Source organism: Dicentrarchus labrax, unplaced genomic scaffold (assembly GCF_905237075.1).
Source record: "Dicentrarchus labrax unplaced genomic scaffold, dlabrax2021, whole genome shotgun sequence".
Classification (NCBI taxonomy): domain Eukaryota; kingdom Metazoa; phylum Chordata; class Actinopteri; family Moronidae; genus Dicentrarchus; species Dicentrarchus labrax.
This window is the reverse complement of record NW_026136720.1, coordinates 15,795,024-15,819,180: the sequence shown is the minus strand read 5'-3', so window position 1 is coordinate 15,819,180 and position 24,157 is coordinate 15,795,024. Positions and strand designations below refer to the sequence as shown.

At 39.2% G+C, this 24,157-nt stretch overlaps 2 protein-coding genes across 3 annotated transcripts; one reads left to right on the top strand and one right to left on the bottom strand.

Moving 5' to 3' along the window:
• Positions 1-1,249: 1,249 nt before the first annotated feature.
• On the top strand, positions 1,250-17,587 carry atp8b4 (ATPase phospholipid transporting 8B4). 2 transcript variants are annotated; one of them, XM_051383079.1, is made up of 29 exons: positions 1,250-1,344; positions 1,559-1,671; positions 2,262-2,320; positions 5,167-5,225; positions 5,317-5,430; positions 5,509-5,607; positions 5,691-5,752; positions 5,840-5,912; positions 6,143-6,213; positions 6,407-6,486; positions 6,783-6,941; positions 7,080-7,168; positions 7,602-7,798; positions 7,978-8,186; positions 8,791-8,834; positions 8,921-9,086; positions 9,183-9,371; positions 9,620-9,735; positions 10,794-10,958; positions 11,044-11,155; positions 11,256-11,361; positions 11,563-11,704; positions 12,130-12,313; positions 13,380-13,603; positions 13,941-14,024; positions 14,509-14,754; positions 14,844-14,982; positions 15,073-15,203; positions 15,991-17,587. In XM_051383079.1, the coding sequence occupies exons 3-29, from the start codon at positions 2,290-2,292 to the stop codon at positions 16,294-16,296; spliced, it is 3,597 nt and encodes a 1,198-aa protein (XP_051239039.1). In that variant the 5' UTR covers positions 1,250-1,344; positions 1,559-1,671; positions 2,262-2,289; the 3' UTR covers positions 16,297-17,587. The 2 variants fall into 2 exon arrangements, with proteins under 2 accessions (XP_051239039.1, XP_051239040.1); XM_051383080.1 differs by having other exon boundaries at positions 15,056-15,203; positions 15,991-16,129.
• On the bottom strand, positions 17,567-23,816 carry galk2 (galactokinase 2). Its single transcript, XM_051383083.1, has 10 exons — positions 23,511-23,816; positions 23,309-23,397; positions 22,687-22,810; positions 22,486-22,579; positions 22,252-22,398; positions 21,273-21,371; positions 21,025-21,177; positions 20,344-20,554; positions 19,278-19,479; positions 17,567-18,150 (listed from the first exon to the last, which is right to left on the bottom strand). The coding sequence occupies exons 1-10, from the start codon at positions 23,558-23,560 to the stop codon at positions 17,943-17,945; spliced, it is 1,377 nt and encodes a 458-aa protein (XP_051239043.1). The 5' UTR covers positions 23,561-23,816; the 3' UTR covers positions 17,567-17,942.
• Between the last annotated feature and the right edge of the window lie 341 nt (positions 23,817-24,157).

Here is a 24,157-nt window from a genome sequence, read left to right as displayed (position 1 = left end):
TCAAATCCTGATTCAGACACTGAGAGAGATATGTCTATTTATTGTTTGATTATTTGCTAACAAACAACATACACAGTGTTTTTTTTTACACAAGACAACTGTACAGGAGTGTTGATTCAATTTTATGGTCTTCTTGGAGGCTGTAGTTTGCCGTGCTTTTGCTTTTTATTGTATATACTAAGAGTTGTTTCTAATATTTTGTGCACCCCTTTCATATCAATAAGGGTAGATGGTAAATATTAATTTTAGTTAGGTGTACCTAATAAACTGGCAACTAAGTGTATGTGCTCTACATGTTCAATCACAGTGATAGATACTTAAGGAAACATTACATGAAGTGACATCCAGTCTGATACCATTGTCAGTTAATATAAGTGATCATTAATCTACCTACCTGGAGTCAGATATAATAATCTCAATAATTCAGGTAAATACTTCCATCAGTTGGGTTTTAGTTTTAGGCTTCATTTCACCTGCTTCACTCCAGACGGCAGCTGCAACACAACCAGACCAACAGCACCAACCAGTGTCAATACTGGCTGACAGAAATACTGACAACAAAGAATTATTATTTTTATATTAAAGGAATGAGTTAATCTCTGCTGTGTGCCCTGGCCTTGAAAGACACTGACTGGGGGCGCTATAATAAAAAAATATATGCACATTATATGACACTGTCTTCCCCTTTCTGTCTCATATCTAGCATCAGTCATACAGTAAATCAGTCAACAAATCTAAATGCCCTACTACAAAAACAATACAAAACACTACTAAAATGACACATGAAATTAATACATAAAAATTATAAGAAGCCTGTGAAGAGATACTGTTCAAATCTAACAATTTGTTTCCTCATGAATCTGAATCGGAGGCAGCAGTAGTTCAGAGTGCTATGTGTTTTGGCTCCATTGGGGGGCGGTATAGTAAACCAAAACACCTGAGCCAGGACACACAGTTTTTCACAATGATTTATTTAAATCATGCTTTTAGGGTCCTAATTAAGTTTTTTTGTTTGTTTGTTTGTTTGTTTGTTTGTTTGTGTACATTTAAGCTGTATTTCATCACTTTATTAGGCTACAATTAAAAGGGATCCTCAGTAGCTCATAAGAGGCAAGTCAAAATGCTTGGAGGGAGAATCAGCAAGTGTCTGATTGTGTTTAAATGTCCGTAGGGAAATTAGTTTTTTCACATGGAGGAAAAAAAAAAAAAAAAAAAGAGAGAGAGAGAGAGAGAGAGAGAGAGAGAGAGATGCGATTGCAGCACACACACCCACACACACACACGCCCGCCCGCATCTCCCAGATGAAGAAGGGTCCTCCAGCTTCAGCTCCGTGTCGTGAGTCGGTGAGTGATCATCAGTTTGTTTCTCACTCTTTTTCTCCTTCTCACATTTCTCTCGGAATAGGGTGATTGCTCTATTGTCGCCTGTCTGCACCATTTCCACAGCCTCCTCCACCGCCCGCAGTCTTCCTCTTCTTACTCACCACAGCAGCAGCTGAACAGGCTTTGCGATTCAATTACATGATGAGTTCATCCATGTCTGGTGATTTTTATACAGGATGGAGGAGGATACATCTGCGGAATGTGGTGCTTGGAGATAAATGATCGCCACTGGAATGACGGGATACATGGAGACAACACGAGACTGCGCCTGTGACAAACTTGTGCAAGGTAAAAAAACAACAACAAACACCATTTATACTATAGACAAACATTAAGAAAACCTCACCTATAGGCTACTGTATTATGGAACTACACACTGTACCTTAGGGGGTTGTATTGCTCACCTGGGATCTTTTGCTAAGGAGACACAGTTCCGTTCTGCTTACACATTAGGAGTTTAATTAAAGTTGCTTGTCTGAACAGAAAAGAAACAAGACACAACTTTGCTTTGTGTGTTGCCTCAGATCTTAACACCAGGGTACATTTATTACACACACTGACTCAATCTCCATATTCACACCTTGCACTGAAAAAGGCCTGCTCCCTCAAATGCTCAGCATACATAATAGTGTAGGTGGTTTCTCCCTGTGGTGGATGTAAGTGGCATTTTATTGTTGTAGTTGGAGCTATATTTCAAACTATAACTGCGTCAAATCTTTATGGGCTCATCCTACAGTTTGTTTTGTATGTAAAATGTAGTAGTAGAAGTGTAAAGTGGCATGAAATTTAAATATTAAAGAAAAGTGCATTGTATTTATACAGTACTTGAGTTAATGTCCTTATTATTTCCACTTCTTATTTCTACTCATGTCATTTAGGGAAACCCTCGGGAGGTCCCCGGAGAAGATGGCATTCTGGAGGAGAAATACTCACATTGGTAAGAATGGATTTTTTTCTAATCTTAAACGATGTAACAACAGGAAGAATTAATTTATTGTGGAGGGTAACCGGTTGCAGGTTTGAGGTGTATAAATAATCCTGTCACTGCAGTGCACTGGTTTAGAAAAAAAATAAAATGAAACAGTAGCCTCTCTCTCTCTCTCTCTGTCTCTCTCTCTCTCTCTTTCTGGACATGTGTGTTATTCATGTGTGTGATGTGCATTTGTAACATCCTGTCAGTATCAGTATCAGTATCTGCCTCACACACACACACACACACACATACACACACACATACACACACACACTGAGGTGACCTTGTGGTTGGCAGCAACAGGCTCAGATTTACATTTTTACAATTGTATTTAAATTCCATAGCAATATATATTTTTAAATTTCCTCAAAAGAAGTAAGAGGGAACTTAAAATAGAGTTATTATGTTCATTGTTTTGGCAAGAAACATTTCCTGTAATAAAACTGATGATTTAAAAGCTTCCTGTGTCATTGGACTCTAGAGGAATATGGTCTGAAATATTGCCTGAAGCATTTGCGAATCATTTCACTGAATGATTTTACTGCTCAGACTCACAGGCAAGAGTCTGCTGAAATAAAAAGCTCCTTCAGAAATAAGTCTGTTAAAAAACAGGTAACTTTGAAACAATATTGCATGTACACATCTTCTAATTAAATGTTTAAGTAGACCAAAGCCTTTGAACAACAAAAGCCTTTCTTAATAATTAACCTTCGTAGTAACCGATAGTAGGATAAGGCCAGTCTGTTGTGTGAGAAGGTCTATCCTGTTGCAGCTCTGTGCATGCGTGTCATGCATAATTCAACAATGATTTAACCTCATTTGGAAACAACAGATCTAGCAGAGTGCTCCTTCAGGCATTGCTCTGTTTTGAAAGTTTAGAGTTTTGATAAATGGTTTCCTCATGTTGCAGGTGACTAGTATTCATTGGAATGTGTGTGAGTGCAAGTTGGTGAGTGAATATATTACCTGTTAAGACCGTTTAAAAACCATGACTGAGTATGATGATGAACCTCAATCCATCATGTTGACGTACGAGATGAATACCAAAGATGTTATATTGCGGATGAAGTCTTCAGTTCTTGGTAAAAAGAGTCAGGCTCAGACAGAGTCCACATGCCGCAGACACTGTTATAGCTGTAGGCTGTATTATCAAACCCATGAAGTAGACTCACTCAAAGACACGTTTAAAGCCTCCTGGTATAAATCTTAGCAAATGTAAAGCATGAAGATTGATCATGTCATGTCTGTCTACTGAATATAAAGCTAATGTAATAGCTTGGCCTAAAGACTGGAAACGGAGGGAAACATCTAGCCTGGTTAGGGTTAGGGTTAGGGTTAAAAGTCAAGATACCCTGGCCTCTACTGCTTCAATGCTGCTTGACCATTACTTTTTAAATCTGTCGCTTATGAGTCCACTCACTTTATGAAAGTGCAATACAAGATTGTTGGAATTCCCATTAAAAAATGTAGGAAATGGGGTGATAACCTTTGTCTGAAGTAATAAGTAGCCTAACGAAGAGGGAGACATTAAAATTGTAACATCTGTGACCGAGAGGAATGAGACAGTCAGTATCACATTGTGAAATTAAAAAAGATTGTGGACTGTGCTGTTGTTCGACAACAGGTAGGCAGTCAAAACATGCCACCTAAACCAAAAGGGCAAAACAGGCAGGCAAGAAGTATAAAAGGCAGGTAATTGCACGCTGGAACGAGAGGACAAAAGACTTGCCCGCTACACTTTGATGGAGCAATAGACGATCGGGCAGAAAACAAAAGGGGAAGAATTATAGGGAGCCAATGAGGGAATTGGGAGCAGTTGTGCAGGTGGGTGTGGAGGTCAGGTGATGTGGAAACACAGGAACACACTGAGCACTACTGCAGGACAGAAAGGGAATGACAGGTGCTGAAATGACAGGAGATATCAGTGACTGGCAGACAACAACAAGGCAAAAAGGTTCATAACTATGGAGGCCTTGAAGTGCAAATCACAACAGCAAATTGTGTTTGTTGTTTGTTTTGTTATTTGTTGTTGTGTTTTTCTGTTTGCCATTATCTTTTATACTTCAAGGCCACTGTACATAACAATTTGTTTGTGTTTTGAATTCATAAATATTAACATAACAATCTCCTCAGTTTCTCAGTATGATATTTGCATACACTATAAGACAGAGGTGGGGGCTTATTTTCGTTGTATGTGGTTGTGCCCATCTATTAAGGAAAAGATGGAGCTCCATGTCATCTTGCATATGAAAATTAAATTTCAACCTGCATTGTTTCTGTAGAGACTTTCTGAGGGCTCTGACTTCACCCTATGACAGTACTTTAATAGCAAAGGTTTGACAAGGCAGCACATTCTGCTTCAGTGGATTAAAGAAAAGGCTTTAACTTTATTGCCATTATGTATAAGCTTCACTCAGTGGGAAGTCTCATTTTAAAATTAGATGACCAATTCATAATACCTGAGTAAAGCTGAGTGAGATTTTGACATGGAAAAGAAAATGAAATATTGTTATGCCTAAATGTATTGATACCTAAGTTGTTCTTGTGTAAATCAGTCACTATAGATTAAGGGTCAGTGTATTTTGCAGCCAACAGATTTTTGTTTTGAAATGAGAAAACCAAAATCGGGTTACGAGCTGTTTCCTTCTACCATTTATAAATATGGAGAACAAAATAGGTAATGGGTCGTTTCCCAACTTAGGTTTTCTTATTTCTAAACAAAAACCAATTGATTGTAAAAGTATGATATTCATTTTATTTAAGTGTAATTGGATTAACTTGATAATGACCCTTGTGTCCTTTGTATGTAGAGAAGGAACGCCATGTGAAAGCCAATGCACGGGACTACAATGACAAGTTCTCTTATGCTGTAAGTAGACATCAAAATTACATTCGGGTTGCTTTACCTGTAAGTGTAGGTTTTAGCACTTGATCAATTTTCTAACTGTGTGGTTCTTCAGGACAACCGAATCAAAACCTCAAAGTACAACATCTTCACCTTCCTGCCCATCAACTTGTTTGAGCAGTTCCAGAGGGTGGCAAATGCTTACTTCTTAGTGTTGTTGATACTGCAGGTAGGAGATCGCTTTTTTTTTTTTGTGGGAAATTGTGTGAAACTGAGTGAGCTAACCTGTTTTTTTCTTTTCACATAGGTAATTCCAGAGATTTCCTCTCTGTCCTGGTTCACAACCATCGTGCCTTTGGTATTGGTGCTGGTAATCACGGCTGTCAAGGACGCTACAGATGACTATGTTAGTTCAACTCTTTAAAGCTCTTATGAATACTCCTCTTTTATCTCTGTGTAACATTTTTAACCCCGTTTTTAAAATTTCAGTTCCGACACAAGAGCGATCAGCAAGTCAACAACCGGCAGTCTCAGGTTCTCATCAGGGGAAGGTACTTAAATACTTCCCTCTGTCTTTCCCTTTTTAATGCAATGACATTTATGTAATTTAATCATGAGTTGTTTTGTTTTTTTTCAAGTTTGCAGAATGAGAAATGGATGAACGTTCGAGTGGGAGATATCATCAGACTAGAGAATAATCAATTTGTTGCTGTGAGTAAACTGTGCTTGTTCATTTTGTTTTAGCTTTCATTAGAAGATGTTCAAATTCTGTCTTTTGTGTTTGGAAATAAGAGAGAGAATAGTCAGCAAAGGTTGACAATTAAAGATTTCTTTCTGGGAGACCCAGGGGCCGCTGGGCGCTCTTGCAGGCTCAGTGATGAGGAGATTGATTTATTGCCTTTTCTCACTTACTGAGGATTTCATATTGGTTTTACACACAGGCAGACATCCTCCTTCTCTGTAGTAGTGAGCCCTATGGACTGTGCTATATTGAGACTGCAGAGCTAGATGGGTAAGTGCCGCACTATGCAAAGTAAAACTGCAACTGAGCACAGTATCAAATGTTTGAGGAGGGAAACTGTGAAATTATGATTCTTGTAGTTGTTTTTGCAGAATTTTAAAGTGAATGTGATTTTTCTTAAAAAAAACAAAAAAACAACAGTTTACCACAGAAGACTGCTTTTTTCTAATTTCTCCACAAACAGAGAGACAAACCTGAAAGTTCGTCAGGCTTTGACTGTCACCTCAGATTTAAAAGATATTACAAAACTGATGGACTTTGATGGTGAGATGATTTTTTCATTTGTGTAACATATCACTTGTGGATTCCTCAGGTTTTCTGGACATGTTTACTTCAGAATGATTATTTGTATTTTGTTGCCTGAATGGATGTCAAAGAAATTTTTGTAACGCGTGTTCCCTTTAACCTACAAGTGTGTTTCCTTTTGTATTTTACTGATACACCAGTACAAACATATACATGTTAAACTGGGAAGAATCACACTGTACGTTGTGGACCACAATCCTTTTTCCTGCAGTGGTGACTGATGCTGATGAGACTGCCTTTGTTTTGCTCCTCAGGAGAAGTCATTTGTGAACCACCAAACAACAAGCTGGATAAATTTACAGGAACTTTATACTGGAGAGACAATAAATACCCTCTGGATAATGAGAAAATGCTGCTGCGAGGTTGTGTACTCAGAAACACTGAATGGTGCTTTGGAATGGTTATCTTTGCTGGTATGATAATTTTTCATTTTGATGCTTTTATTCTCTACAACCATTAGTGTATTATACCTTTGTTTTCTCTGAGCAGCTCAAAACTCTCTTGTTGTTAATGTTCTTTCAACGATTACAGACGTTTCGTCTCTCCAACAGGGTTGCAAACCAAACTGATGCAGAACTGCGGAAGGACTACGTTTAAAAGGACAAGTATTGACAAACTGATGAACACTTTAGTTTTATGGGTAAGCTTTTTTTAGACTTTAAGAACAGGAAGAACAAATTGTTCATATCGTATTCAACCTTTCTGTCAAAAAAAGAAATCCCAAAAGCAATATCACTATATGTAAAGCTAGTGGTCAGGTGTAAAAAAATAAATAAAATAAAGGTTCTACTGATTGAATATCAGCCTTACAAAATGTACAAATATTACATTCGACATTACACTATATTTTTTTAAATGCACTCCTATCAAGTGCAGTTTGTACACACCCACACAGACCTGAGAAGAGGTCTAATCACACATAATAAGTGAAAACATCTGTGTACAGTGCATGCACAATGACTGTGTAGAATCGTTAAATAAAAGATGCCACATAACGTTTTATTTATAAAACATAAACGGGTATAATAGACAAGTTTTTCAAAATAAACCTAAAATAATGATCTATATTCCAGATCTTTGCCTTCCTCATTTGTATGGGAGTTATTTTGGCCATTGGAAACACTATCTGGGTGAGTTGGATTGGCAGAAACTTCCAGGTGTTTTTGCCAGGGGAGGAGTTTCAAAGCAATGCTGTTTTCTCTGGTTTCCTCACCTTCTGGTCCTACATCATCATCCTCAACACTGTTGTGCCCATCTCACTATATGTCAGGTAAGGACAAACCTGTTACACATATAGTCTACAATTTAATATATACTTAATGTACAATGTAATACATTAATACTTAATGTATTCTAAAAGTAATTTATTAGCATAATACTTTTTTCTGTGGATGTTCTGTGTTCCTGTTAAAATTATGTCCAATAAAATATGAATAAACCTTCCCCCAGTGTGGAGGTTCTGCGGCTTGGTCACAGTTACTTCATTAACTGGGACCAGAAGATGTTCTGCAGGCAGACGAACACTGCAGCGGAAGCTCGCACCACCACCCTGAATGAGGAGCTGGGCCAGGTGGAGTTCATCTTCTCCGACAAGACAGGCACCCTCACGCAGAACATCATGGTCTTCAGCAAGTGCTCCATTAATGGACAGACATATGGTGTGGAGATTTTTGAATACTTTAATCCAATATATTAGTGTTCTAAAGTCAGTCTCCTCCTAAAATTGGATTACCTACAAATTAAGAAATAATTCACACAAATATGACTGAATAAGTAAAGGTCCAGTGTGTAACATTTAGGAGGATCTATTGGCAGAAATGGCTCTAGATAGGGCGTTTTGAGTTTTGAGTTTCGTGGCCATCATGGTTTCTCCTACATGCTCCATCACCATTCTCATTTCCAGATTGTCAAATACAGACGCAAGCGGTGGTCAGTTAGTTGCAAACAGAAAATTAACCGCTTGACACTCAATCACTAAATCCTACACACTGGTGATTTAAATAAGTTAATAAACTGGACAGAGAAAACCACACTGATTGGTTGATATCCAAAAATGTTCCCTATGTTCTTCCAGAGAATAATTGATGTGAATGACTTTACCTTTAACCAAAACAATTGTAGTGGTGAAAAATGGTGTTACTCTGTAGTAGTCAGTACACCTGAATTGATCCCCAGTATAGAACTAATAACCTATCACAGTGGCAGAGGCATGTTTCTGTTGACAAGATATTTAAGTCATTACATTACCTTTTTTTCTCTCAGGTGACGTCTATAATGAATTTGACGAGAAGGTGGAAATTACAGAAGTAAGTAAAGCTAAACAAGCACAATTTCTGTAACAATACTAATAATATCAACATAAAAACTATGTTGGCGGTCCGTGTCTCTTCAGAAAACAGCCTGTGTGGACTTTTCCTTCAACCCTCTGTGTGACAAAGCGTTTAAGTTTTACGATGGCAGCCTGATTGAAGCCATTAAACTGGAGGATCTTGCAGTGCAGGAGTTCTTCAGACTACTGGCTTTGTGCCACACTGTCATGCCAGAGGAGAAGAGTGAAGGTAAACTATGCATACAAACCAGTAGTAGCACCAGCAACAGCGGATATAACTGAACATATTAAAGTTGTTCTGATTGATGTTTCTGTTAACATGAAGGGCATTTGGTGTATCTGGCCCAGTCACCTGACGAGGGAGCCCTGGTCACTGCAGCACGAAACTTTGGGTTTGTCTTCCGGGCCCGAACCCCCGAGACCATCACACTGTGTGAGATGGGACGAGCTGTCACCTACCAGCTGCTGGCCATACTGGACTTCAACAACGTGCGCAAGAGAATGAGTGTCATTGGTTAGGTCTTCACTTATAACAGCAATGCTCTTTCAGCCTACAAGTAGAAAACATGATGTTACAGGCACATTAGTAATGTAGAAAACTACTTTAAAGTCTGTTTCTCTACTGACTTGAATAATACCTTTGGCAATAAATCTAGAATAACATGAAGTTAACAGTCTGTATGCACATGCTTATGTTTGTAGTCTTTAATTCATGTATTTGTTGAAAAAAAAGTAATGTGTTATCTTGATGTGTTTCCATAGTCAGAAATCCACAGGGCCAGATTAAACTCTACTGTAAAGGAGCTGACACTATTATCTTTGACCGTCTGGATCCATCCAGTGAAGCCCTCATGTACACTACCTCAGAACATCTCAATGTAAGTGTTATACAGCTGGACTCATTATCCGTCTGGATATTAAGCTATCAGAGGAACAAGCTTAGATAACATTAGCAGCAGCTGAGTTTTAAGGTGAAACTGCTTTATTCAGTGTTTTTACCGATTGTAATCTGCGGGTCCATTTGCTTTGGAGAGGAGGAGACCTCTGCGGATAATTCTGCTCCTGGTAAAAAACTGCTAAACATTGAACACTGTAGATATCCTAATCGGGAGAGGTTGACTGCAATGATGGAGAAGACAACAACTCCCATGGTCCCACAGTACTTCACAATGCCATCAGTTTGTCTTTTGTTAGCAGCAGAAATTTCAGGTGGATGAGCTGGTGCAGGCTATGTATTAATAGTTTTAAATTTCAGAAATTGCAAGATTCAGATTGTATTAGTGTGTCTACTAATAAATATACTATTGTCATAGCAATGAAGCCCAGGCTTAGTGAGCTAGACAAAGAGGGAGACCACACAAAACTGAAAGTAATTTAAGCAATATTTTGGTAGTGATGTGCAGGCAAAACAAAGAGGAAAACCAGACCAAAAGGATAAATTGTGATGGAGAGAGAAAGACAGGCTGAGGAACCAGCCTAAGTAACCTAGACCCAGCCTTTCCAGGTGCAAGAGTTTAGGTTAAACAGCTCCACCCATCTCTACTTGCGTGCAACCCTCTGCCAGAATGGCTACTTAAGAACAAGGTCCATAATCAACAGTCAAATGAATAATTTAAAAAAATTAATACATTTATTTCCTTAAATAATAAAAAAGACATAATACTGAATCAAAACTACTCAAAACAACCAAGAAAATAATAAAGATCTGAGGGGCCGGCCAAAATAAAAAAAAGCAACCTGCAAAGATAAACACAGGACAGCCAGAGGAGCGCTAACAGAGCGCTAACAGCAGTCACAATGCTAATAAAATGGAATATGTCTGTTTTTCTCACACAACCCACCCAGTTCAGTGAATGATTCATTACACTGTTGACAACACACACAGTGTCCTGTTTTGTTGTTACAGATGTAAATTTTTTAATGATTTCCTCTGCAGGAATTTGCAGGAGAGGGGCTTCGAACATTAGCTCTGGCCTACAAAGATCTTGATGAAGATGATTTTGAAGTTTGGATGAAGAAGCTTCTGTTCGCCAGCACCGTGATTGAGAACCGCGAGGATCAGCTGGCTGTTCTCTACGAGGAGATCGAGCAGGGCTTGAAGGTAACCTTTTGTAACCATTTGTTTGCATCCTTGAAGCGATCAAACTCATTTAACCTCTGCAGACTGACTGCTGTCCGGGTTGAAGCTTCTAGGGGCCACAGCGATCGAGGACAAACTTCAGGAAGGAGTCCCAGAAACTATCGCCTGTCTAAATCTAGCCGACATCAAGATCTGGGTCCTCACAGGAGACAAACTAGGTAGCATTAATCATCAAAATTTCAATTCTTTAATTGCTGTTTGTCTGTGTATCTGTGAAAAGCTACAGAGATGTAACAATACATGTGTAATTCATTTCAGAGACAGCGATGAACATCGGCTACTCCTGCAACATGCTGCGAGACGACATGAATGAGGTGTTTGTTATCTCCGGCCACACACTGCTGGAGGTGCAGCAGCAGCTCAGGTGACACACAATATCTTTCTTTCACCTCAACAACAGGTTGACATTCTCATAGCAGCTGCAACTGAAAATCCTGGTGTTTAAAATATTGAAAATTCACTGCCTATAAGAAATAATTGATCCAGAGAATTCTGTCACTCAGTAGAAGGTCGATAAAGTTTTTATAAACTCATTGAATGTTTACTGGTTTTATTCTCTCTTCAGGAGTGCTAAAGAGCACATTCTCGGCCTGAGTCGAGTTAGCAGCGTAGGAGACGTTGAGAAGACAGATATGTTTGCTGACGACTCTGTGTTCGAAGAAGCCATTATTGCAGAGTATGCCTTAGTCATCAATGGACACAGTTTGGTAAGATACTCAACTGTGTTACGTTATCTAGCATTTTCCTTCGTTGGAATAATAATTCCATCTTCTGTTCTGCTTGTTTTTTATTTTGGCAGTGATGCCTGCAGGTTTTATTTTGTGGTTACAACATGGCTGTATTGCTGTCTGCTGACTCCAGTGTCTTTTTAGCTGCTGCTGACTGTGCCGAGTCTGTAATGAGCAGAAAGCTGCTGTGCTGCTGAGGGCCCTCGGCTCTATTACAGGTTTTCATTAACATCTATTTCCTCACAGAGGAACTGCTCCCTGGCTGTGAGTCATGGGCATGATGCACAAACAACCGGTAGAAATGTTACATTGAGCTGTTGCTTGGTGTTGCTCTGCAGGGGGTTGGTGTTATAGGATGATAATTATGAGGCTTAACATGTGTGATGTATGTGTTCTCCCTGCAGGCCCATGCTCTGGAGCCACAGCTGGAGCACATCTTGTTGGATCTGGCTTGTTTGTGTAAAACAGTCATCTGCTGCCGGGTCACTCCTTTGCAAAAAGCCCAAGTGGTGGAGCTTGTGAAGAGGCATAAGAGGGCCGTTACCCTGGCCATTGGAGATGGAGCCAATGACGTCAGCATGATCAAGAGTAAGTCTCAGGATCGATTACTCTAACTCATAGTCCCGAGGGTGTTACAGTGTTTTTATGAGTTGGAATGGTGATGCTGAATGGCTGGCAATGGCAGAGGGTGGAGAAGTGAGGGTGGATGGTGTGAGTAGGCTGGAGTTGCACAAGGAGGAACATAGGCAGATGAGAGATGGTCCTGAGGCACAAGAGAAAGACGATGAGTGGCAGGCTAGGAATCAACATGAAGAATAAATAGACTACTAGCAGGCAATTACTTATTATTTATTTATTATTAATACTTCATAGAGGCTCCATCAGCTTTAGGTATGCTCTTCTGTAGCTGAACCTGACTTCCTGTGGAAGAAATAAGACAATTCACTTATGCAACTTGTATTAAAAGATCAGCCAATTTTAAAAGAAGGATTCAAGGAATTTGAATCACAGGTTGTCCCTTTTAATATGGTAAATATTTCAATAATGTTTCAATGATTCTGTCTGCTGTCACTTGTCGCTATTATACTATCGACAGTCTGCCCTCATGTACCTACATGCATGGCTTTAACTTCGGCTTTGTTTTTGTTGTGTCAGATTGAGGTACACTGTGCATGAGGTACGCTGTTTTTATGTCTGTGTTTCTGCTTTGCATGTTTCAGTTATTTTAGAACAATTCAACAATGTTGTCTTATTTAGCCCATATTACTACCAATACCCATCATTTTATTGTTTTGTGCTCTTGCATTATGAGCCTATGTGTTACATGTTTTTAATAGTACCTGACAGTGTAAAACAAGGCTGTCCAGAATGATGCCTCTATTATCATTAATATTTTCTTTTCTTTTTATATTTGTTCTACATGCTTATACATTATATGACTTCAATCTTATATTTTGTTTTTAAGGTGACTTTATAACATCTGTACAGGGATTACACATGAAAAATAAGTTCTTTGCTAACTCATTTACAGCAATGTTTTATTAATTTGCCCGGTCCCTGCTAAATAAACCAGCAAATAAATAAAATAATTTTAAGTTAAGTTAAGATTTTAGTTTCAAAGTGCAGTGACATACAATGTGTGTTTCTTCAACAGCTGCTCACATTGGTGTTGGCATCAGTGGCCAGGAGGGGATGCAGGCTGTTTTGGCATCAGATTACTCCTTCGCTCAGTTTCGGTACCTGCAGCGGCTCCTTCTGGTGCACGGACGCTGGTCCTACTTCCGCATGTGTAATTTCCTCTGCTATTTCTTCTACAAGAACTTTGCCTTTACTCTGGTCCACTTCTGGTACGGCTTCTTCTGTGGGTTCTCAGCTCAGGTAAGAATACAGTAATATGTCATGAGGCCTATATGATTTTTTTTAGATTCTCCTGTATGTCAAAAAAATTGCCCGCACAAAAACTGATTTCTTCTAGACTGATTAGTTTTACCAAAATGATAATTTTCTGTCACATTTTTTCAAATTATGTCACAATAGTAATTAATTAATTATTTTTTCATCCTAAGAGCATCTGCTGTATTTGTCATTGTTACTATGAAAGGGACTGTTGATTTTGGTTACACTCACCTGACACTATCTTTTGCAAAGCCTGGATTTAAGAGCACAAACCCTTTCAGATTTTTTAATCATGTGTACATATTTCCTCTTTCCGCAGACTGTGTATGACCAGTGGTTCATTACCCTCTTCAATATAGTCTATACATCTTTACCAGTCCTGGCGATGGGACTTTTTGATCAGGTAATGCTGTTAAATATGTGATGATAATAAAGCACTGACTCATATGGTCAATATCAAATAACCTAAATCTTTTCTTAATTTCTAAATTTGGACTAAAGTCTACAATGGCAACCTCCTGAGCCATCTTAAATTTTCCTTTTTTTTTTTTTTTCAAGATACTGCCAAGTCATCCAGGTGAATATCTCATTACTGTAGACCTATTTTGCTGTTGATTAATGATTAATAAACCTCCCAAAGGTATCTAAATATCTGAACCTACAGTAGGTACTAGACCAGATTTAAAATCTGTGTGACTAGAACCCCTGACCTAATCAACCCATATCAATATATGGTATTGTATATTCTCTATCTATCTATCATATTGAATTTATCATCTGTCAACTAACATCAAGCACTTCCCTCAATGCTTCACCATATCACTACCATTATATATAATAATACTTAACATATCACATAACACTCATGATATCTCTGTCTCCTAAAGGATGTTAATGACCAGAACAGCCTTCGCTACCCGAGCCTGTACAAACCTGGCCAGCAAAACCTTCTCTTCAACAAACGCCAGTTTTTCCTGTGCACGCTGCAGGGGATGGGCACCTCGTTCCTCCTCTTCTTTATTCCCTACGGAGCCTTCTCTGTCATGGTGAAAGAGGACGGCTCCCACTTTTCCGACCAACAAACATTTGCTGTGACCATAGCAACAACCTTGGTCATTGTTGTAAGTGTTCAGGTAAGTGTAGCAAAATAGACAGAAATAGCTCCACTAATTAGAAAGATTAACACTGTACTCATGTTTATGACGCGTGTATCTGTTGCTAGATTGGACTCGACAAACACTACTGGACTGCTGTCAATCACCTCTTCATATGGGGAAGCCTCACAGTATACTTTGCCATATTATTTGCAATGCAAAGTAATGGCATATTTGGCATCTTTCCAAGTAATTTCCCCTTTGTAGGTAAGTTTGGCTCTGTTGGATTCTTCTGAAGGAGAAATACTGATGCATGGAAATTGAATATAAATAATTTCAGATTTTGTGTGTCCTCAGGCACGGCACGTAACTGTCTATCAGAGAAGAGTGTGTGGTTGGTCATTCTGCTCACTACTGTGGTGTGTGTTGTGCCTGGATTAGTAGTCAGCTTCCTGAGAGTAGACCTCTTCCCTACTCTAACAGATAAGGTATAATAACATTGATGCAACACTTCAGTAATGTTCCTCCTATACCAACCCGCTCTACCTCCTGAGCCACAGCTGCCCCGTTGTGACACTTTTGCTGGACTAGAACACCTAACTGTACATAAAGTTGTTCAAGTAGCTCCAACTCAACCACATACAACAAGAAAATACTACATTCATATTGAAGCATCAGTAACAGTAACAATCTAAAAATGTCATACACCGATCAGCCATACCATTTTGAGCACTGACAGGTGAAGTGAATAACACTGATTATCTGGTTATCTTAGCACCCGTCAGTGGGTGGAATATTTTAGGCAGCAAATGAACATTTTGTCCTCAAGTTGATGCGATTAGAAGCAGGAAAAAACTGTAGCTCCTGTGGGGTGTTCCCGGTCTGCAGTGGTCAGTCCTATCAAATGTGGTCCAAGGAAGGAAAAGTGGTGAACCGGAGGCAGGGTCATAGGCGCCCAAGGCTCATTGATGCACATAGGGAGTGAAGACTGACCTGTGTGGTCCGAGACGAGCTACTGTAGCATCACAGTGCATCACAGTTTGTTGTGTATGGGGTGCCCGGGTGGTCACAATGTTATGGCTGATCTGTGTATATAATGATATATTAGTCATAGGGATGCTTTATGTAGAGCAAGTACTTTTATTCTTGATATTTAAGTAGGATTTTAAATGTACAACATACACTGTAATGAAGTATTCTTACTTTGTGGTATCGGTACGTTTACTGAAGGAAAGGATCTAACTACTTCTCTGTCCCACTGCTTTATTTTGACAGGTTCGTCATCTACAACAGTCAAGAAAGAAGGAAGGACCTCAGGAGCAGAATCTGAGGCGAGTACGCAGGACGAGCTCACGCCGCTCTGCCTATGCCTTCTCCCACCAACAAGGCTATGGAGAGCTGATTACCTCCGGCAAAAACATGAAGATGAGCACTGTCTCTTCTGCTGGCTCCCCTGGAAGAACACCTCACAGCTCCACCTGGATAGAAAATATGTTGAAGAGAAAGAACGAAGTGTCTTGCACCTCTGATGAAAGCGGCAACAGAGCAAAACAGACTCCAAAACAACAGGTCAGAGCGTGAACTTGACCCCTGACTTACAGATACTCTACACACTGTAGGAGACCATATTAATAGATCCCGCAGACCAAGCACAAGGTATGAGTGTCTTTTGTTTGGGTGAATTTATGCTCAAATCCAACAACACAGACATACCTCATTTTTTAAGTGTGAATCACGTGGACTTTGTTGAATGTTAAAGGCCAATCAAAAACATGATTATCTAGAGGAAGCATTTCCCAAAAAAGTTTTTAATCTTTATCTGAATATATTTGTTTAATGTGCAAACTCAGCTTGACAACAGCAGGTATATTTTAAGACAATATAATGCATGAGTTGCTAAAGTTAAAGAAATATTTGTCGTCCTGCATAAACTGATCCAGTTTGATCTTTAAGTGGTTAGTGTATTGATTTAATGGCATTTATGATTAATAAGGAATTTTGGGGCATTGCATCACCTTAAAAGGAACCTTTAGCTGTCACAAACTACTATCTACATATAGAGTATAAATGACATAAGCAAAAATAAGGGTAGCCCCAAGCACCAGTGAAAACATTTATTAGACTTCCATCTGTAAAGCCTATGCACTGAAACTTTCTTCTCAACATACATCCAAAGTGCTAAAATTTAAGTGTTTCTGTAAATACTTATGTAAAGCTGCTAGATATGATAAGCACAACTACTGATTGAAACATCAAATATGGAACTTGTAACGCTATCATTTTTCCCTGTGCTGTGCCTTTTTATGGATCCTGTTAAAGATAATCTTTTTTATTGGCTTGATTTTTAAAGAAAAAGTGTGTGTACTGGACTGCATGGCTTGAATTTTAAATACAGATTTAACCCTCACTTTAAACATTGTACAGTTGCTGCACAATATTTAAACTCCAAACATGACGCTTGCTGCTTCCAAAAACAAAGAATAAAGGAAATTGTGAGGAGAGAGTGAGGTACGATGTGATAAAGGTCCTGAACAGACATAAATAAAGAATGCTGCAGTTACATATACAGTACAGTAGCATGTGCCTTAGACCATCGAGCCTCCACCGTCACTGCTCTCTAATGAAGTGAACATTTTCTTGTGAAGAAGCTCAAGCTCAATGTGTGATCTTATAATCAGGACTTTCTACTTTACTTAAACCCGACACACTTTAACAGCCTGAAGAAACATGTAAAGCCAAAAAAGATTCAGCACATTCGGTTCTTCGTGATTTTCTTTTGCCCCTGTTATGTACGTTATGTTCATGTATGTAAAAAAAAAAAGGATGGATGGATTTTATACAACAGCACAAATTAAACATGATTGATATTTTATTTGTCTTCTTTTCTTTTCTGAGGTGAACAGTGAGACAGTGAATTGTCTACAAAAATCAATATATTATAAAACCCCTAACATTCATGATTAAAAAAAAAAACATGTTTTAACACAAAAAGCATGATCCCTTTGTAAGAAATGTTTCACCACTGTTATTGAAGTTTTTGCCCCTTATATTCCAGAATAATCAGTAAAGATAGAGAGGTCAAATTAAACAGCAAAGTAAGGCTTACATTTTGTATTGCAATTTGCAAGTGCTTCCTGTCTCAAGTGTAAGAAAATATAATTTATCTCCCTGCAGCAGTGTATTTTAAATTGAATCATAGCTGTATAAACAAACATGTATGATGTATTTCACTCCTGAAGGAAAATTGCAGCTCCTCCTCCCGGCTTTGACACAAACAAACTCTGTTTTTCCATCGCTGCTCTGCGTGGATCAGGAAGGTAGTAGGACTCCCTCACTGCTTGTAAGAAAGACTCCACCTTCTCCTCAGAAACCATGGAGACAGCACAGCCGCCCCAACCTGCTCCTGTCAGCCGGGAGCCAACAGCCCCAGACTTCCTGTAAGGAAAAAAAAACCAACAATATTCCAACAAAAGCCTTCAACACCTTCAATGATCAGATCGTAAATTTAGGAGGAATGATGGAGGAGAGAACATGGAAGAAAACTGTGATCTTATGATAATAAAGACAGCATTTACTAATCCTCTGTATAAAGTACACAGGGCTATATTTATCACTGACCCAACATGCTCACATGCTGATGTTAAGCAGGTATAATGTAATATTAACCATGTTTACCATCTCAGTTTAGCATATTAGAGTACTAACATTTGCTAATTAGCTCTAAACACAAAGTACAGCTGAGACTGATGTTTTAAATTTTAACCTCTTACATGAAAGGTCATGGGATCATAAAAGTTGTTAAAAATTATCCTTTAGGCACCATGAACACCTTTACAACATTTCAGTACGATCCGTCCAGTAGTTGTTGAGATATTTCAGTCTGGACCAAAGTGGAGGACCGACTGATATTGTCTTCCTTACAGCCACACTGCTAGCATGGCTAAACTTTTGAGTAAATGTGGAGTGTAGACTCATAAAAGAGACATTATTTGAGGCTCTATTACTGCATGCTTTAGTTTAGGGATCTATGTGGTACAAACTTGGCTTGTAAACGTTGCATAACTGTGGATGTAAATAGGCTTTTTCACAGCAGACATTTTAGTAGGAGAAGCAAAGGTTTTACTAATATCATTAACATCACTATTCAAGTGTCCAATTAGTCATGGCAGTGTGACAGTAGCTGTATCCTAACTCCATACTGATTGGAATCTAGCCGTCTCTTTGTTAGGTTTAACTGGTAGTCACATTTTAAAAGTTGTATTTGATTAGTATTGTATCATTTTCTGTTAGTATACAATGTTGACGCATGTTTAGTATGTTTATTTCATGCATACCAACAGCATAAAACAGTATACTGTAATGTTCGTATAGAATTGGGACACAACAAGTGAGTTAGCGTGCACAACACCAGGAATCAGCTGAAGCAGCTAAATGGAATTCAGCCACACTGCCAATTACTGTAAATTGCCTAAAGTTGATTGTTCTGAAAGATCCATATCCCATTCTGTCTTTAGTCTAAATCTATAATAGCAGTCAGTGAAGCGACACTTTGCTGTACTCACAGACAGATGTCCACCAGTTGATCCAGTTCACGGCAGCTGCACTCATACAGGTCTCTGCAGCTTGAATGGCTCTGGTTCATCAGGTCTCCCAGTAGCTGTATGGATCCGGCAGGCTCAGAATCGCACACGCTCTTAAACCGTAGCACCCGCGCAGCTTCACTGTACACGTGCTTGGCTCGCTGGTGCAGCTTGAAATGCGTCTCTGACAGAGAAAGGGAAGAGGCAGATGGGCTGTTTGTCATTCATTCAAATACTGTGCTATATTATTTTTTCAACAAATGCATCAATATCAGTGACTGAAGCTCTGAGCACCGCCTTTTACTCCCTCTTTACCCATGACTCTATAATAAAGTTTGCAGACAACATCACAGTTGTAGGTCGAATCACCAACAACGATGAGAAGGCTTACAGGGACGAGATCCTGCACCTCACACCATGACGTGCCTCCAACAATCCCAACAAGACGAAGGAGCTGATAGTGGATGTAGCCATTTACCCATATACATCAACGGGGTTGAAGTGGAGCGTGTCCCCTGCTTACCGAGGAGTTCTCGTGGACATCAAACACCCACCTCCTAGTAAAGCACTTTCAGGCATATTCTACCTCATTTATTCAAGTTCTACTTATGTTATCTTTCTGTCTTTACATATATTTATCTGTATTTAGCTTATGTCATCTATGTCCCTATATGGGGGCCATTTTCTTTTTCTTTGCACTGTCTTGGTGAACCCGCAGCCCTTCTTTTTGTTTACACGTGTGCGTAGAGTTGAACTTAATACTGTACTCCTAGGTCAACTACATATCTTTTTTGTTTCATTTATAAAATGGCAAAATTACATTTATTCTGAACAGCAGTCCAGAATTAAATATTGATATTAAATTTACAATGATATGAAACAAGTCCTCACATTGCAAAAGTTCATATTTGAGATTTGACCAGCTTTTGGAGATATTTTCTAGCTAACTGACTCCAGACTAATACATTTTCAAAATGATCATAGTTTAACATTTAAATTAACTATTAAACTAATTGTTTCCACACTGTGGCTGTGTACTGTTGCTCACCATGCTGAGTGTTAGCGCTCAGCAGGTCTGTGGAAAACTGCTCAGAGGTGATGCCCAGCGTCTTGCAGATCTCTTCCCGGCTGTACGGCTCAGGATGCAACGCCTCGTCCACCAAAGCCAGCATCTCCTCCAGGGAGGCCTTCAGCTCCGTCTGAACCTGGGCCAGCTTCAACAGCCTGCTCGAGTCTACACCCCGGGCCTGAGCCAGCATCTGAGTTCACAATCAGCAAGACATTTTGCTTTGATGGAGTATTTACACACTTTTCACTCAGACACAAGTAAACTATATTGATATTTACACATATTTGCTGCAGATGAAGGTCTATCATAAGGAAACAACACACTCTCCTGATTTCTCATCATGTATGTTTATATGTATAAAAGCACAATGTTCTACTGGCTCTAAAACCTTGTGGTTACCCCTTAAAACTAAGTGATGCCTACACAAGACTCTAATCATAAGACGTATATGCAATATTACCTTATCGTTTGTTTGATTAATTGTAAGAGCAGTGTTAAAGATATTGAGCTTTTTGCAACATGGTAATAAACTTGTATGTAGTTGTATATTGTATGTAACTTGTAATACATTTTTGAAGGTATTTTTTCCTGTTAAATAAATCATCCTCTGCCCTCTCCCCAGAATCAGCTTCAGAGACCCACCGGACAGGATCACGGTACCTTTGTGGCGATCCGACACTCCACCACACGGATGTTGAAGTGAGAAGAAGCAGCTTTGTTCATCTCCACGCAGCAATTGGAGATCACAAACACGGCCCCATCAGGGAGCTTGACATCGGTGGCCCTCAGAGGCTGGAACTCTATCAGCTTTGCCTGAAAGACAAAAAAATGTTTACTTGATGAACAAATGACCCGGATCAACTTGTACCACTTGTTTGACCTTATGTACGGAGAAAAAGGCTACATACAGTTCCTCTCTCTGCCAGGAATGAGATGGACTGGTCCATGCCCCCTCCCTCTGTGCCAATGTAGCGCTCACATTTGGCACATATCTCAGCCAGCGCCACCTGGAGGATCACAACAAGAAATACTCTCTTATATTGACTACTGGGATGAAAGCGAAGCACACTATGGGTGACTTTTAAAGTCAGGAGTGATATTTGCTTTTTCAAATAAATTCATTTTTCAAATACATTTTGCTTACAGAAATGTATACAGCACTTTTTCTATGCAAATATACATAGAACAGAATCAACTGTATTATCACGTATACAATCATACACAGTACAATCCCTTCATAAGTACTAGGAGCAGAGGGCAGACACTGTACAGGGCCCACCCAACTCCAGATCTAAGCCAGTGCCTTGGTCACAGGATAAATTAACCTGATATACACACATGGTGGGTGGAAACAAAGAGAGAACATGCAAACTCCACACAGAAAGGCCCTTCCCCAGCTGGGAATCAAACCCAGGACCTTATTGTTGAGAGGGAACAGTGCTAATCATCGTCTAGGACCCCAGAAAACAAATGTTTTTTCAAAAACTTCAAATCTTTGGAAACTGCGTGTGATTTTCCCTCCGTCTCTCTGACTGGACTAGAAGATTTATGGAGCCAAAGTTCTCCACTGGGGAAATATCAACCTTGGTTATAGAGCCATCCCAACATTGTCATGGGGGGTTGTTGTCTTGTGTGTGTCATGTTTCATTCATTTGTGTCACCTCAGTGAGCTAGCTTATGGAATATGGACATAACAAGGGACATAACGAAGCTAAACAATTAATTCTGTGAACTCTACTTGAGCGTAGTTGAACAAAAATAGGTTCCATGATAAGTAATGTGCCCTACCTGTGGTATGTAACTGAAAAAAATAACAACATCAGGCAATTTTTTTTATCTTTTTAGATGGCTTCTGAATGAAATGCTTGTATTGTAAAGCATTTTTACCTTGGATAGGGACTTCTGATTTGCCTCCATTGTTACGAGCCCGGCACAACAAACTAAGGCACTAGAACTGGACAGGCCAGAGCTCGGAGGAATGGTTCCATCTACGACACACGACATCCCTGCTAAAGGAGCAATCCCAAACTTCTCCTGTGAACAAAAATAAAAACATTTAATAAACACTAAAGTATTACATACCAAATCCTTCCCAAGATGAAGTAGAAGAAAACATCTTACCTGAATACCTTTTACTCCACAGAGAAAATAATAAAACCACTTTGGATTATCTCTGTCTATGGCGATGTCCTCTGAACACGACACAGTGAAATCCCTGCAAAATGAAAGACATTATAAACAGATTATACTGTACAAGTGTTTTAAGCTCCTGTAATGCAATGTAAAAACTCACACATGGATCATGGGGTGTTCAAGTCTTACTTGTATTGAGGATTTGTGTTGGCCAGAGTGATTGTCCCTGAACTGTTAACCGAGACGGCTGCGAGGATATTCGGTTCAATAGCCATTGGAAGAACAGAATAGCCACAGTAATCAATATGCTCTCCTGTTAAAGAACATTTAAAAAAAGATATGAGAAAGGGATTTTACTGTAGATGAGACTAAATGATTTCACTGACCTGGGTTTACCACCAGTGCCAATATTTGTGGACTAAAATAATAACAGATATTCAACATCCTTGAATTAGATTATTATCTACCCATTAAACTACAATTCTTCCAAATATATATACATTTTTCTTAGTATGGGGGATGTTCAATGACCGACTTTCTAAATAGTATAGATATTAACTGTATCATATAATATGTTTTAGCAGAAGCCATTCAGATAACAATACAAACATTTGAGCAACAAATCAAAATGGGAGAGGGAAAACTTTTGCTTCACAGATTTGATGAACCTAACTTTTGTTTTTTATAATGTTACTTTGTTCTTGGAGGTCCATTGTGTTTGGGGCAAATAAAGTATCATAAGCCCAATTTACTATAACTAGCAGTCCACTGTCTAAGTCAACTAAAACCTACTATAAAAAATAAGAATTACCTATTAGATTTACCCTTCCAGGTGCATACGCATAGAAGAGAGGAGATTCTCCATACTTTGTCTCAAAAGTATTTTTCAGGTTTTGCAGCCTGTGAACAATCACAAATGAAGAAGTGAAGAGAATATCAGACAGAATAAGCTACACATTAGTTTCCTCATCCCTCTGCCTCACTGACAATCCGCATACTAACTTACTACTCACCTCTCATTGCCAGAAATCACAGTCTTTAACTTGGGTGGGTTTGTGGCCATTTCTGCCAGTTTACAGTAACTATGAGTTGCTTCTTGTTGTCAGACAGGAGAGCTCGAAGCTTTTCCAATATCCTAGCTGAAATCAGCTGACTGTCACAAGAGGATCCCGGATGCCAAACCACTGAACTGGGGTCAGCTTTAAAACAGCGTTCAGCTCAGTTTAGTGGCGGTAAGTTCCTGTTTGTATCGAGGGAGCTGACTCTGAAACAGTTGAAGCTGCAGCGGCAAAGACACGGAAGTCTTTGTATGACAGGGGGCGTGGTTTAAGTAACGCAGAGGAGCTCAGGTGACGTGATGGCGTCACAATATACCTTTTTGGACAAACTCACAAAGACTGGCACCGTCAGCAAAGATCAGAACAACAAAAAAATAAAGATTGTGAAAATTAAAAATCACTTTTAATACTGTTTTTAGTGTAAAACCTATGTCTCCATACTCCGGTACAGTAGGAGGCGGTGTGCACCGTCAAAGATTGCACTCTACCATAATATCACAAAGAAGAAGAAGAAGATGCTCGCTCGTTTCCAAGGACTACACTTCCCAGAATTCTACAGAAGCTGTTACCATGGAGGCGTAATTGAGTTCCGGGGTTTGGCA

Coding starts and splice junctions, on each gene's coding strand:
- atp8b4 (XM_051383079.1), top strand. CDS start 2,290: ATGGCATTCTGGAGGAGAAATACTCACATTG. Junction 6,942..7,079: donor TGGAATGGTTATCTTTGCTG/GTATGATAATTT, acceptor TCTCTCCAACAG/GGTTGCAAACCAAACTGATG. Junction 9,087..9,182: donor GCCAGAGGAGAAGAGTGAAG/GTAAACTATGCA, acceptor GTTAACATGAAG/GGCATTTGGTGTATCTGGCC.
- galk2 (XM_051383083.1), bottom strand. CDS start 23,560: ATGGCCACAAACCCACCCAAGTTAAAGACTGTGATTTCTGGCAATGAG. Junction 22,811..23,308: donor TGGAAGGGTAAATCTAATAG/GTAATTCTTATT, acceptor GTTCTTTAACAG/GAGAGCATATTGATTACTGT. Junction 22,399..22,485: donor GTGGAGTAAAAGGTATTCAG/GTAAGATGTTTT, acceptor TTTTGTTCACAG/GAGAAGTTTGGGATTGCTCC.